A 14,643-nucleotide genomic window follows, 5' to 3' on the forward strand; every position below is an offset into this window, starting at 1 on the left:
TATTTAACTTGCAACCAAGTTTGTCGACTATTCCCAGTTTTGTTGCAAATAGATACATATACACATTTTTTAACACGAAATCCGAAAAAGCACAACTTTATGAACAATCCAAGTAACCCAGGGTACAAATTTTGGTAATAATTTGTGCTGAATTTCACCTTATTTTTCTAGGGAAAGCCTGTTGATTTACTGCATTCTACAAGTCATCTTTCTCGCTTTGTTTATTGTACTCAATGGTGTTTTTAAATCCACGGACGAAACCCCTTCGGGCAACGATAATCCTCCCCTAGAAGAACCACTCCCCCCGAAACAAACCCGACATCCGGCTGACTCACCGCTGCCACAAAATGGTAAGTTTTAGCATACAAATTTAAAACATAGCGTCAGGGGACGTTCATAAATTTCTATCTTAAAAATTGTGATTTTCTATACCCTGCTCTTTCCCTTAACATGTGCCTCTTAAACACAATAACATTGGAGGCTTAGACCCCCTCCCCTCCCATTCTCGCGTTACGTAATTTATGAACGTTCCCTTATTAAGTCACCTATAAATTAATTTTTGAATTTCCCGCTTAAATTGTACACAGTTCAACACGAAGAACGCCCTCGTTCAAGTTATCGAGCTGTCGAAACCATTTAAAGACATGAAATTTGGAGTAAACTGGTCCTACTCGGACCACATTGTTGGACATGGATTAGTCGTATCTGGAATTACGGTAGGCAGCAATGCCGATCTGGATGGACGGCTGCAACGAGGCGACAAAATTATTCTCGCTAATTCCCTAAATCTCGCAAAAATGTCGGGAAAAGCGGGAAGTGCGGCACTTATGAAGGAGTTGCAGACAACCTTGCACGTGCGCTTGGTCGTGGCGCGGTCGATTCGAAATGATGCGTACATCCTACCCAGCAATGTGGTGGCAGAGGGGGAAGATCTAGACAAGTACTTGGTTGACGAGAGAAAGGTAAATTTTGGGGGAGAGGTAGAATAAGAAGTAATTCGACTTGTTTTTTAAAATGGTGCCAAATAATGTAGTTGTAAAAATATGTTTATTTGTGCTACTGAGATTGTACGACATTATTATGAAGCTAACATTTCTTACATTTCTTCTTGCTACGTATTTTGAATGAAAAGAAGTTCTACCATTTTTATAACGAAATGGTAGTCTCAGAAATAAATGAATTAACGATTATGAAACGGCGAGTTTTTTTCTTGCATTTTATTTTTATCCGTTAAAAAGAAACGAAATTTATTTACATTTCTGTATTAAGATTTCCGGTATTGACAGGATGATTGGGCATTAAGGTTGTGCAAAATCTGCAGGGGATCAGTAACACAAAACCATTTCCTATTTTTAATCTCGGTCCCTTAATTTGTCAATCGTCCCGGTGAATTATCAATTCAATTTATCGTCCATGCTTACGAAGCCTCAATCCGTCGTTCTGAATACATTTTCATAGACAACATTTAAATATTTTAAATACATGGGTTTGGGTATCTTTGAAAATTTGAGGTGTATGTATTTATCTGCATGCATCCGTATCGTGTTGTTCGAGTCAATCCTAGGTATTTACATACATTGTGCACATATGTAATACGGCATGGTAGATGTTTAGTTAAGGATTAGCAGAAAATTGACAGAAAATGTTTCTTTAAAAAATCCCCCCGTTCAAAAAGGTTTTGTTGTAAAAATCAAACAAAATATAGAAAAAGTAAGGGTAGGATATTATACATAAATAAGTACGTCGAAGGCTCTTTACGGTAACATATTGTACATACATATGTAGAATCCACCTGCAAAAAGGGTAACATTATCGACCCTTTCCTCTTTTTAATCAACTCCGTCCCTTTCTTGCCAACCATTCCTTCTTTTTCTGAACCAGTTGCACTCCTCATTCAACTTGGGAACAAGTTTATCCCGCATTGTAGAAAACGCCAATTTTTTAAGCCGAAATCCTTAAAAAACGCATTATTTTTTATGAATCCAAGTAAGTCAGGGTAGTAATTTTGGTTTGAATTTGTGCTAAATTTTAAATTGTTTTCCAGAAACAATGGGTACTGAAAACATTCTAACCTACTGTATTTTACAAGTTATCTGTCTCCCCGTGTTTCTTTTTCTGAGCTGCGCTTTTAAATCCACGAATGAAAACGGTTCTGGGTCCGATAATCAGTTACCGTCTCCAAAAATCCTATGGTATTAAGAATCAAATTTAAAGTTTGGCGTTTGGGGCCGTTCATAAATTATGTAACGCAAACATCCCGATTTTCAAGAACCACACCATTTAGCATGCGCACTTTATCATTGCAACCTTACACCCCTCACCCCCTACTCGCGTTAAGTAATTTACGAACGTCCCCTCAAGTCCCCTGATTCACTAGAATTTAATTTTTGATCCTATTTCCCTTCAATTTTATACAGTTCAACACGGAGAACGCCCTCGTTCAAGTTATCGAGCTGTCGAAACCGTTTCAAGACATGAAGTTTGGATTTAGCACGTACTGTTCGGAGTACATTGTTGGCTTAATCGTATCTGATATTACATTAGGCAGCGTTGCCGATCTGGGTGGGTTGCAGCGAGGTGACAAAATTATTCTCGTGAATTCTCTAAATATCGCCAAAATGTCGGGAAAAGAGGGCGCTGCTGCAGTTAAGAACGAGGCAGAGACAAATGTGCACATTCGCCTGGTGGTCGCGCGGCCGATTCGAAATGATGCGTACATCTTACCCAGTAATGTTGTGGCGGATGGGGAAAACCTTGACAAATATTTGGTCGAAGAGAGAAAAATAAATTTTGGGGGAAGCTTGATTAAGAAATAATTTATTTTGTTTACATATGGCGCTAAATTGATTAGTTAAAATATAAAACTTGTGCTATGTATTAAAATTATGAACCTATGAAAGCAATATTTTCACTTGGTTGGAGAATTTATTATTACATATTTTTGAATGGAAATAATTAATTTTTAAATTTTAAAACGTAAGGAGATCTCGGAAATAAATGGGTTGACAATTGTGAGTTTTTTTCAAAAGTTACTTTATTTTTACGCATAAAAGCACAAAATATTAAAAATATTTAAGAATTTGTGCCCGACGAACGGCTACCAGCAAACCCTTTCTTGTCTTTTTAATCCTAATCCGTCCCTTTCTTGACACATCTACATGTAGGTTTACTCACCTTATTTTCGAAGATTTGTCGCCCTGTTCCTACACAAGATGTATGCGTTCAATTTGCTAGTCTCCTAGTATACGCATCCTTCACTTGTAAGGGAGCGTCCATAAATTATGTCACGTGAGAGGTAGATAGGGTCTAATGACATCATGCCTATGTGACGCATATTAAAGGGGGAGCGGGATCAAGAAATTCGCAATTTTTGAGTTACATAATTTATAAATGTTCCCTAATTAAAAGCCAAGAATATCAATGACAGTGGAAAAGAACTATCCAGGCGCACACACCACACACATACAAATTCATTCTTATTTATTTATGTATAGTGTACTTACCCACCATGAAAGGGTGAACATTTAAAAAGTCTAGATTAAAAAATGTCAAAAATGTTAAAGTTAGCAACTTTTTGTTTCACAGCGGAAATTAACGTTTTACTTCATTAGCCATTCCGCATTGAAGTTTTAAAGGCTTCCCTTCCTATTTATGTATGCAATACCCGGACCAATTTCACAGCCCAGTAGAAAATAAAATCTAACTGCTGAAAAGAAATAAACCCTTTACCATTTATTTTTAGCCCTAAAATCCTTCTTTTCCAACGGTCAATTCCTTTCCCTGCCAAGGCACATTCCTTTCACCACTGCTAACTGAAGCCAAGCGGAGAATATATAATATTCTCAAAAAATAATAATTTACCAGCCCTAAATCCATCAAGATTTTTGGTAATATAGTGAGAGTAATCTAAAATAAATTAGTAAGAATCGGTACGAATTTTAGTATCTTTACATTTTTACATATTTTCCAGGGACCATGGAGATTTGGGATATTTTCGGTTTCTTCCTTGGACAACTACTAGCATCGGCGATTACTGTTTTGCTGATTTCTATGAACGAGTCGAGGGGAGGAAACAGCAATCAAAATGATCCTGATAACATTAGTTTGCAGAAACGGCCCTTGCAACGGTCACTCCCACCAGAACGACCCTTCCAACCCCTTTCTCCTGCGAAAATTAGACCCTTAAATAATTTTGGGATGTCAACAAATAAAATTAATGCACAACTGGCTCAAGTTCCAAATACAGGAAATCTTGGCACATCCATGGTAAGAATAAACAAAATTAAGATAGATAGGGTACTCATTACGAATTCGGATCATTTGCAATGGTAGCAAAAACAACAATGGTCGTAAGTTCGCAAATATTTTTGGGTTGAATATTCCTTCGCGAAATTGTGCATCTCCTCAACTACTTAATATATATTTATGTAGTTCGCAAAATATTTTTCAAAATTATGTTGCGACGCAAACCCTACAAATGCCTGCAATGATAATACCCTCACGCTTAATGAATGAGTCATTGTATTATTTAATTCATTTCCGTATTTCCCGCTTAATTATTGTGGCAAATTACAGTTCAACACGGATAACGCACTCGTTCAAACTATCGAGCTCTCCAAGCCTGTGGTAGAAGTGAAATTCGGAGTTGCCGCCTCTACATCGCAATATCATGTGGGATTACGCGTGGATAGGATTGAGCCTGGCAGCTCGATCAAGCTGGACGGGCGGTTGCAACTAGGCTCTCTGCTAAAGCCTCGTTCTGCTCTCCTGCCTCTTGTTAACTACGTTGCAGACTAAAAATAAAGTTAAAACTTGCCTCGAGACAGAGCAGTGACTACATTATTCGCGTCAATGGACAAACTCGTGGGAAGAACGGCACATGAGGTGTTTTCGAAAGAGATGAAAACAAAAACTAAAGTTTGCTTAGTGGTGGCGCGACCGGTTGCATGTGGCGCGAAAATTGTACCAAGCAATATTCTCGCGGATGAGGAAGAGTTGGAGAAATGTTTAAAGTAATTTAGGCGAATATGAGAAATCTAGAAGCGTACAAAAATTATAGGAAAAATTGTTATACATTTAGCTACAAATGTTCATTGTATCACATTCCATCTTTCTTTTTGATTAAATAAATCATATTAAATAAACCAGCAATTATTAGTTTTCCCCAAATTCGCTTTATAAAACGAATTTCCCATTTTGCCCCATGGAATAAGAATGGGTTGAAAAATTCGCAATTAAAACAGTTCACTTTTAATCTTGATTAATTCACAATGAATAAACATTCGTATTTAGTTTCAAAATTCGAAATAAATTATTCATTTATTTATTGAATTTTAATTAAATAATTTTCGTTTTCGTCGATTTTGTTCGTTAATATCGGCAAGAACAAATCGTACGGCCGGAAGAAGTCTCGCTAATTTCGCAGGCGCTGAAAGTACCGCACTCATCTTGGAACCTGGTGCCTGAGGGGTTTTGACAAACTGCAACATCCCGACCTGGAGTTTGCCGGCACTCGATAAATCGCCCGTTATCTTCTTGGCACGTGTTTTGCATAGTCGAGCAGAAACCTGGGGAATTTGAGACAATGTGTAATCGGTTTAGATTTTATTTCCGTCATGTTACTACCTGCATTTTGACAGTGAACTGTAATGCTGAGAGCAAGCATTACCATAAGAAACAAGGTCATCTTCATGGTTATGGTGACTTGGTGCAAATCCTAAAAGTTTGGAAGAAAGTGAGATTTATTTATTTTTAACATTCTGATAATAACTTTTCCTATTAATTTACATATTCAATATATTTAGAATGAAAAAATTATTCAAAGCTGATAATAGTACATAATGAATATGTAAATATGTGCATATGTACTTGTTCATAAATTTTGATAAATGAGTAAATGATTAAAGAAAAATTTTCCCGATTTTTAAATTGAATAAAAAAATATTTCTTGAACAGGTATGTCTGTGATACGATTAATAACAATCAACCATAAATTTGGAGAAGCTACGCGCTTTTTAAAGCTTTGTGTACCTATGTATGTACGACATACCTTTTTAACAGGGACAATATTTTTATTGGTTTCGGCTAGATTTTCGTGTTGACCTGTTTCTACGCAATATCTACATGTTTTTCGTTTGAAGGGAGGAAGACGACTGCAGTTAATTTTTTTGGGTTTAAGGTTGACTTAAGGATCCCTGTGGTGCCATAAAATATGTCAATAAGAAACAAGACAAGAAGGTTAGAACCAATGTTAGAAAAACTAATAAAGCTAAATATGCTATGAAAAGTCACAGCTTCATATTTATTTTTTATCTGAATTTTAGCTTATTAACGTCGTATAACTATGTTACGTATATTTTGATATCTACATATTATATATTTATTTCCTGTGTATTTAGATTTTTTGCAAGTAGTATAAATACCATAATGCTAATTGAAAGATAAATATGTACCACATTAAGTTGAGGTATTTAACAAAAATAAGCCTGTTTACAATAGTATTTCGTTTGACAAATCATTTATTTAAGTATGCTGGAAGAAATATAGATATGGCATCTGTAAATCTTCTGTATTTATTTACTTGGCACGACGGGGTAAAATTAGTGCTCAATAAAACAAATCAAGGACAAAAGTTCTCGCGTTTTATGCACATGATAAGTACATATTTTCACTGGTGGTAACATTAAAAATACATAATTATAAATAATTTGATAGAAAGCAAGAAAAAGGGACTTCAATAAAGCGGATTAAAAGCCAGCAAAAAGCTATTTGTTTAGCTTGGGAACACATTATGGAAACATAAAATGTCAAGTTCAAGGTTACCCTACCATCAATATTTGTATGGTTCAGGTATGTACCTATGAAACGAATGACAGGATTTGGAAGAATTGTACCAGGAAGAAAGTTCAGTTGGACCTTTTCGTACCAATAAAACCCAAACCAGAAAAGGCAGAGTTCAACATTGATAAATGTCACAATGGAATGAAACGACCACTTCTCGGGAACTATTTGACCTATTGACCCTGATTCAACCTTCGCATCTGCATGAATTATGTAAGTACGCCGAATAAGAACGGATTCTAGCATCTGCGTGGGATGAGTGGCCCCCAAAATTGCTGAATTTGGTGGGAGGAGGATGTGGAAATGAATTCGGAAAATTTTGTGGGAATGTGCCAGGTTAACACAAAAAATTGAAAAATGGAGCGTTAATTGGCTACACGAAGACGATTATTTATTACCAGTTGGTGACAAAACGTCTCAAAACGTGAAACGTGTGTAGTCCTTACCCCAAAAATCGTACCACTGCTGGCGACGATTTATCTTCAAATTATTAAGAGTGTACATATACAAATATGCGCATATTTATTTACCATTTGACATACATAATTCCCATAAGAAGGGTGAACATTTCAAGAAAACTAAAACTCTGGAATGAACGACGCCAAGTAAAGCCAATGAATGACCTTTCCCACTGCGGAAACCTATTACCACGTCCGTATTGAATTTAAATCTGTGCTTCTCTAAATATTTACTACATAGAAAATCTGCCTATTGAAAAGTATGCAAAGAACCCTTTCCTATTTTTAATTCGTCCTTTTATTTTACTAAATTCCTTGCCAAGCCAAGGGTCAATTCCTCCTCTAAGAGGAGTCCTCTTACACACAGTCCATTTAACACCGTCGCCAGGAACCTAGTGGAGAATAATATTTTCAAAAAATAATAATTTTTCTACCCCAAATCCATCAACATTTAGTAAGCATATCCATCCACTTTTACAAAAATAAGTAACTCAATTTTTACAAATTACAAATTTTTTTAGAATCCAGAGACCATGGAGATTTGGGAAATTTTAATCCTCTACCTTCTACAAGTGCTCATTTTGGTGTTGCTTTTTCTTTGTGCTTTCAAGTCGAGGAAGGGAAACGCAACTATAATTAATGTTTTTAATAACACACCGCGCCAACAGGACCCCTCCAACGGCCACTCCCACCAGACCAACCCCGCATGCCACTTACCCCTTCGGAGAAAACGACACGATTAAATAAGCTAGGGGTACGTATTCACAAATTTAATTAAGTCGCACCTTCAAAAGCGTATTTTTTTTATTTCCGCTTCTGCAAATGCAAAAATTGCACGTAATGCTAAAATCGCAATTTTCTAGGCCCCCACTCCCAACAATCCTTCATGTGTAACATATGTACTATCCTCGTACTTAGGCTTGGCACCTCATTTGCATATTTTGACGCATTCGCGAGAGACATAGAGTTTATTCAACATGGAAAGCCCGTAGCGCCGAAAATGGGCATAGTGAGATTTATGCAAATGAGGTGCCAAGCCGAAGTTCGAGGATAGTAGGCATGATATCATTCGAGCCTTAGACTCCCTTCCCCCCTTTCGCTCTACATAATTTATGGATGGCCCTTAATTTTTTTGAATAAACATTTCTGTCTCTAAAATTGTATATTTTTTACGTTTCTCGCCCTCAATTTTACCATGTAAATATCCATTTCAGTTTAACAGAGAGAGCATGATCGTTCAAATCATCGAGCTGACTAAACCCCCAAAAGAGACGATATTCGGAATTTACACGTGCTTCTCCAAAGTCCACCAGGGATTAATGGTGTCCGGCATTGTTCCAGACAGCGCGACCAGTTTGGACGGGCGGTTGCAACGAGGGGACCACATTATTCGCGTGAATGCCCTTAATATCGCCGCCCTGCCAGGGAAACGGGCATACGAAGTGTTCCTGAAGGAGATGCAAACGAAGACTAAAGTCCGCCTGGTAGTTGCGCGGCCGTTTCGAGTGGAAAAAAGTGAGACGAAAATCGTTCCAAGCAATATTCTAGAGGATGACGAAGCCCTGGAGAATTATTTGGTGGCGGGAAATAAGTTAACTTCCTTGGATAAGGCTTTCCCAGAAGGAAATGTACAAAAGAATGACGCCTCGAGAAATTTGGGCACATCAATAGTAAAGATTTAGATTATCCGCTTAATTATAAATTTTAATTAAAAATTTAATTTAGACATTTAATTTGTACATAAATTACAGTTCACCACGGATAATGCGATCCTTCAAACTATCGAGCTGTCTAAACCTGTGCTAGACATGAAATTCGGAGGTGCCACGCACTGGGCAGAATATCACGTGGGACTACGCGTGTGTAGGATTGACCCTGGCAGCTTGATCCATCATGACGGGCGAATGCAAATAGGTGACTACATTATTCGCATCAATGGACACAATCTAGCCAAAATGGTGGGAAAAGCGGCACAGGAGGTTTTTGACAGCGTGATTAAGACCAGTAACAAAGTGACCTTTGTGGTGGCGCGGCCGATCCCAAATGGCGGGAAAATCGTACCAAGCAACATTCTGCTGGATGAGGAAGAGGTGAAGAAGTACTTGAAGTAAATTTGGGGAATATGAGAAATCCTAAAATAAATAATATCCAATCTATTCAAAATTCCTTGCAAAATTAAATTAGGGACATATGATAAATCTAGAATTAAAAATACATATTTACATATTACCAAAAATTTTGAAGATTTCAATTCCTGGCAAAAATACTGACTCATTTATTCCCATTATTCAAATTCGCCTTGTTGTTATAAGTTCTTGTGCAAATATAAATTCATACTGGGATGAAAAGGAGTAATCAAGAAAAGTATGCATTTATTCTTCATTAATACAAAATGAATAAATATTTACTTAACATTTATTATTCAAAAATTATTTGAAGAAATTATTCATTCATCAATTGCATTAGGATTAAATAGTGTATCATAAACAAACTATTTATCCATCCGGTAGGATGTTGTTACCAAATCAATAAATACAAGTACGGAGAATATATGCGACAATTTTAACGGCGTACTGAACTTTTGCATGCGAATGAGTAACTGTGTGCAGACGTGATTCATATCCCGGAACAAACAAAGAATCAGATTAGGTGCTCACGTCATCACCAAACTTTCCAACTTCTCATTTGGTCAATTCATTCGTTCCGATCGTTGCATTATATCGTGAATTATACAACCAAATTATTCCACAGGTGAAATAATTTGTCTTTCGAAATTACAAATTCTTCTAGTCTTGCTCCAGCACGTTTGAAAAAAAACATGGAATTCGCTCTATTTGACGACCTGGTAAAAATTGGGAAAATTTATTAAATATTTGGAAAATTTGTCAAGTATTTATTACCTGTCTGGAAAAGACGAGCAAGTTCTGATTGTGCATTTTTAATGTACCTTTGAGCAAATTCTGCTAACTTGTAATGAATGCTGACTTAAAATTCTACATACAGAAATGTTTTGGGAAGGTCCATATATTAGGTCATCAAAAACGTGAGGGGATAGGTAGCTTCGGGTCACCTTCATATTTTACTCGTATTAAGCTTAACATGGGTAGGATAGGGAAGGGGAGGGTGGATAGTGTAAAAATCTACTTTTTTGATAACGTAATATGTGAATGTGCCTTCTATTCAATGGCAGCTGAAGCCGTGGTGACACATGGGGACATTAACATTGTAGGATAGGGGAGGGTCGGGTTTCTGTATATAACATGGGCAGATTTAACCCTGGGGGCATTTTACCCTCTGTCCCCACACTTCCGCCCCCACCGCCCATATTGAAATTGTAAATCAGTAAATCTTTGATTCCAGGTACTTGGAAAGATAGCAGACCTCCTCCATAGTCTCGACGACCTTAAGAACTTCCGCCTCGTTTGTACCAAATGGAACAAAATTGGGACACCTTTCTTTGCCAAACGAGTCATTTTGTGGACATCAACTGTCACTATAAACGAAGAAATTGACACATTTTGCAATAACTTGGATGTCATATTAGCAAAAAGATTGCGAGCTAGAGGCCTGCAAGACAATTCATGGTCGATGAAAATTTTGGAGAAATATCACCAGCACATAAATTTCTTGGAACTTTACGCCGATACAGATTGTGTGGATTTTGTTGTCAAAGTTTTGAACTGCATAAGCCTTCCTGAGCTGCAAACTTTAACGATCGTCGAAATAGATAATTGTGGAGAAATTTTGGAAAACGTGGAAATATTTGGGGTCTTTCCAAAATTGAAACGTCTTGAATTTAAGATGTGGAAGCGTTTCCATGAAGAACGGAAATATTCCCCATTTCATGTCGTGGTTCAAGAATTGATTAATAAATGTGGGGGGAATTTGACCGAGTTAAAATTGGGGGATGACTTCCGTTTAGATTTGGAGGGGTGTAAAGGTTCTCTTAAATCGCTCAGTGCCACGGTTATACCGTCGAATACTGAAATTTTGGAGGATTTGGATACAGATAAAATATGGCCTGAATCGGAAATTAACAAAATGCTGGAACAGGTAATTTTTCAGATTGATTTAAACTCGAGAAAAACTGAATATTGATAACGGTAATAATTGACGGGATGGTATAATGTTCTTAATCTGGTTGCATACCAGATAATTTAATCGAGAAGAATGCCCGTCGAGTCGGTAACAAATTATTACCATGGAGGTCACGTCGTACTATAAAAGCCAAGCTACATATCTTCTACCCAAAGTATAGTGTCTTTACTAGATATTTACATAATTCTGCCTTGCTCGAATTAAAGAAAGTTACTTGAGAGAGTATGTACATATAAGTGCAATTTATCTACTTAAACTGGATTTTATTGAAATCAATTAACAAATTGTCAACATTATTCAGAACCCTACAACAACATGAGTTGATTGGTTACTTAATATAACGACAAATAAATCGTGTACATCAATTACAAAGACCTAACAATTCTTACTCTTGACTTGACTGCCTATCCTAAACTGTAATGTTCGTTATTACCGTGTCGGTAGAGTCACATATTTATGCGCTGGCGTGGTAACGAACGAGTTAATCCCAGTTTGCTAAGAATTTGCATTATACTGTTATCATATCGTATTATTGTATTTGAATATCTGGTTGGGAGTAAATTTGAAAACGGTTTAAATTTTAAAGGTTAAGGATTCCTTAGTGGAACTGGAACTAAATGGGATACGCTCTTTCTTCGCGGGGTATACACTTGATGATTTTCGACCCCCAGAAATGAAGCGACTGAAAATCTTAAAAATCATGGCAACTGAGGTAGTTCACTCTGAAGAATATCTGAACCAGAAATATTTTCCGAACCTGGAAACAATTTGCATTCAGGGTCGCAAAAAGGGTGCACATGTCAATCTTTTCCTCTACTTGGCAACGTCACCCATGCCAACCGTTAAGACGGTAAAGTTGTTCGGGACAAAAAAATTGGACTTGATTTCGAAAGTGAAGCAAATATTTCCAAACGTTAAGCACTTTTATCTTGACACCGAAAAGCGCAAACTAGACCTACCCGTACTTCGAAGGGAAAAACTTTTTAAGTTATTTGGTGCCTTTGCCACCTGGGGGTTGGAAAGTTTGGAAATTATTATGCCGTGCTACTATAAAATGAAAGATATCCTCGTGGCGGCAGATAGGCTACCCTTGGATGGTAAGTTTTTTGAGTGAGTGGCAGTTCATAAATTGAATTAGGTAATGCATAATCGAGATTTTTGCAGTGGCTTTTTCCAGGAGTTTATTATTTTCCTTTAAAATAAAAGAATCTTGTATACGCAGTTATACGCATGTAGTTATCAAACAAATCTGTGCTATAAAGCAAAAAAATTTAAATTTCGCAGAACCATTGGGAGTCGTGTATAAAATTGGAATTATTTATTTGTGCAGATGTTAAGCGGATAAGTCTTCGGTTGCTGCCATACTCTGGCGATGATAAAGACAGCGAAGGAGATGGACTCGGGCTTCCGGACGAGATTTGTCACACCTTGATGCGGACAAAGGGGATGGAGATCTTTGAAATTACGGATATTTCAGTGAGATCAATTTTCCTTGATAGTTGGAATTAAAATTGATGGACAAATTGATATTATTTGGTTTTCTTACAGCCGTTACTCCAAGATATCCGCGTCGTTAGGAAGTTTGCAGAAGAAAATTCCTTGCCAATTAAGATTCTGTGTGGCAAGGAGTAAACTTTTTGTGTGCACTTACATACATAAATAATATGTATGAATATGTAGATATACTTACGAATATACATTCTCCCAAATCTCTATATATATAAATTAAATAACTCGAAAAAGTGGCCAATTGTCACTTAATAAAAACCAAGTTATAAAAAATAATCCATGGAATTTAATTGCCAGGTTAACTCTTAATTTGAACGAACTGATCCCCCTCAATATTTACGGTGAACACGACCTAGTCCAATAAAACAGATGAAAGGTCGTACAGATAAGTGCATATTTATTCATCTTTTCATAGTCAGGTATGCATGCATATGTATGTACATATCCGTTTGTGCATACATATTTATGCACATATATTGCTAAATATAACATTATCTGCACTGAATTTTGCAATACATATTTAAGCAAAAGTGCAGCATTAATTACAGATGCAATATGTGCTGCCAAAATTATACACAATTTACTAATGAAGGCGTAATCATAGCATAAATCATGTGATATTCATCAAATTTGCCGTATTTAAACAATTCGTTATACAACAGCTATTTACAGGGTTTGGCACGTACGTGGATACGAATTTGACCTTGAATAACCCCGGAACGGTTTGTCGCAGCGGGTCAAAATTTTGAACAGAGGAGTATGTTATCCTCAAATAGTTGTGTGTAAAAAACCAACTCTCTACTTTCAAAAATGCCTCCCCCACAGCCCCCATAATTTGAAACACTCATTTTTACTCTTTCCAAACTCCGTCTAAAAAATTCAGTCTCCGCAGAAAAATTTTTGTTTTCATGTGTCCGACCCCAAATAAGTCCATTTGACTTATATTAGGGGATTATACACGTATTTCACTATTCGAAGTGATTTTTATCTCAAATCTAGCTTCAAAGTGGTTGGCATTATCTTGGGTCAACTTTGCCGTCTGGGAAGACGCTCCGTCATGATGAAAACTCACCTTAATTATTTTTTTACCTTGAAATTTAGGAAAATGTTATTCTAAAAGTGGTTTCAATACACGGTCCAGATAATACTTCGAAGATTCCTTCACTTTTTGGGGGACTTTGATAAGTGGGAGGACACCATAACCGGACATTGCACCCACAACCATTAACTGTTTACAAAAGTTCTCCTCACTGGGAGGCACCAACTTGCGTGAATTGTTTTCGGCATTTGTCGTGTAGTAAGCTCTTCGAACCTAATTAGTAACTTGTAGAGAAATTAGTGCTTCGTCAAATGTCACCAATATCTCACTCTGATTCCTTCACAGAAAATTCGAATAATTTTTTTTGTAAACACGGGCGCGATTTTTTTCCTGCTTTTCGGTCAGCTGATGCATACGACTTTTCCGACGACGTTTCTTCAAAATCTAAATTTCTCTTTTCGCCCAACGCTTAGACACCCCAACCTTACGGAAAATTTCTCTTTGGGTCGGTGGAGTGTCTTTTGAGGTCAAGAGGTCACTTTCCCTAAGCACGGCCCGAATTAACACTTTTTTTGCCTTCTTTGAGGAGGTGGTGGTTGCCCTTAGCTCAAAATTTCTCACTTTTCACCTATATTTTTCAATACCAGATTGATTCTAGATTTCGAAAATGTTTTCCCATCACTTTTAAGATGCTTATAT

The 14,643-nt window shown here is 36.9% G+C and overlaps 2 protein-coding genes and 3 long non-coding RNA genes across 5 annotated transcripts; 4 read left to right on the forward strand and 1 right to left on the reverse strand.

The window, feature by feature from the left end:
• On the forward strand, window positions 1–1,201 carry LOC110861182. Its single transcript, XR_002549032.2, has 2 exons — window positions 1–350; window positions 588–1,201. It is a non-coding gene; the product is annotated as an uncharacterized LOC110861182 (long non-coding RNA).
• A 656-nt stretch (window positions 1,202–1,857) lies between these two features.
• Window positions 1,858–3,011, forward strand: LOC118432991. Its single transcript, XR_004833127.1, has 3 exons — window positions 1,858–1,986; window positions 2,045–2,192; window positions 2,418–3,011. It is a non-coding gene; the product is annotated as an uncharacterized LOC118432991 (long non-coding RNA).
• Window positions 3,012–5,235: 2,224 nt separating this feature from the next.
• Window positions 5,236–6,167, reverse strand: LOC110861221. Its single transcript, XR_002549038.2, has 3 exons — window positions 6,050–6,167; window positions 5,626–5,716; window positions 5,236–5,567 (listed from the first exon to the last, which is right to left on the reverse strand). It is a non-coding gene; the product is annotated as an uncharacterized LOC110861221 (long non-coding RNA).
• A 1,673-nt stretch (window positions 6,168–7,840) lies between these two features.
• LOC118433001 (patj homolog) lies at window positions 7,841–9,478 on the forward strand. Its single transcript, XM_035844504.1, has 3 exons — window positions 7,841–8,052; window positions 8,513–8,968; window positions 9,050–9,478. Exons 1-3 carry the CDS (start codon window positions 8,005–8,007, stop codon window positions 9,407–9,409), a joined length of 864 nt encoding a protein of 287 aa, XP_035700397.1. The 5' UTR covers window positions 7,841–8,004; the 3' UTR covers window positions 9,410–9,478.
• A 487-nt stretch (window positions 9,479–9,965) lies between these two features.
• LOC110861173 lies at window positions 9,966–13,181 on the forward strand. Its single transcript, XM_022110285.2, has 5 exons — window positions 9,966–10,143; window positions 10,659–11,351; window positions 11,983–12,493; window positions 12,727–12,872; window positions 12,945–13,181. The coding sequence occupies exons 1-5, from the start codon at window positions 10,117–10,119 to the stop codon at window positions 13,026–13,028; spliced, it is 1,461 nt and encodes a 486-aa protein (XP_021965977.1). The 5' UTR covers window positions 9,966–10,116; the 3' UTR covers window positions 13,029–13,181.
• The last annotated feature ends 1,462 nt before the right edge of the window (window positions 13,182–14,643 follow it).

This window comes from Folsomia candida, unplaced genomic scaffold (genome assembly GCF_002217175.1).
Source record: "Folsomia candida strain VU population unplaced genomic scaffold, ASM221717v1 Fcan01_Sc038, whole genome shotgun sequence".
Taxonomy (NCBI): Eukaryota; Metazoa; Arthropoda; class Collembola; order Entomobryomorpha; family Isotomidae; genus Folsomia; species Folsomia candida.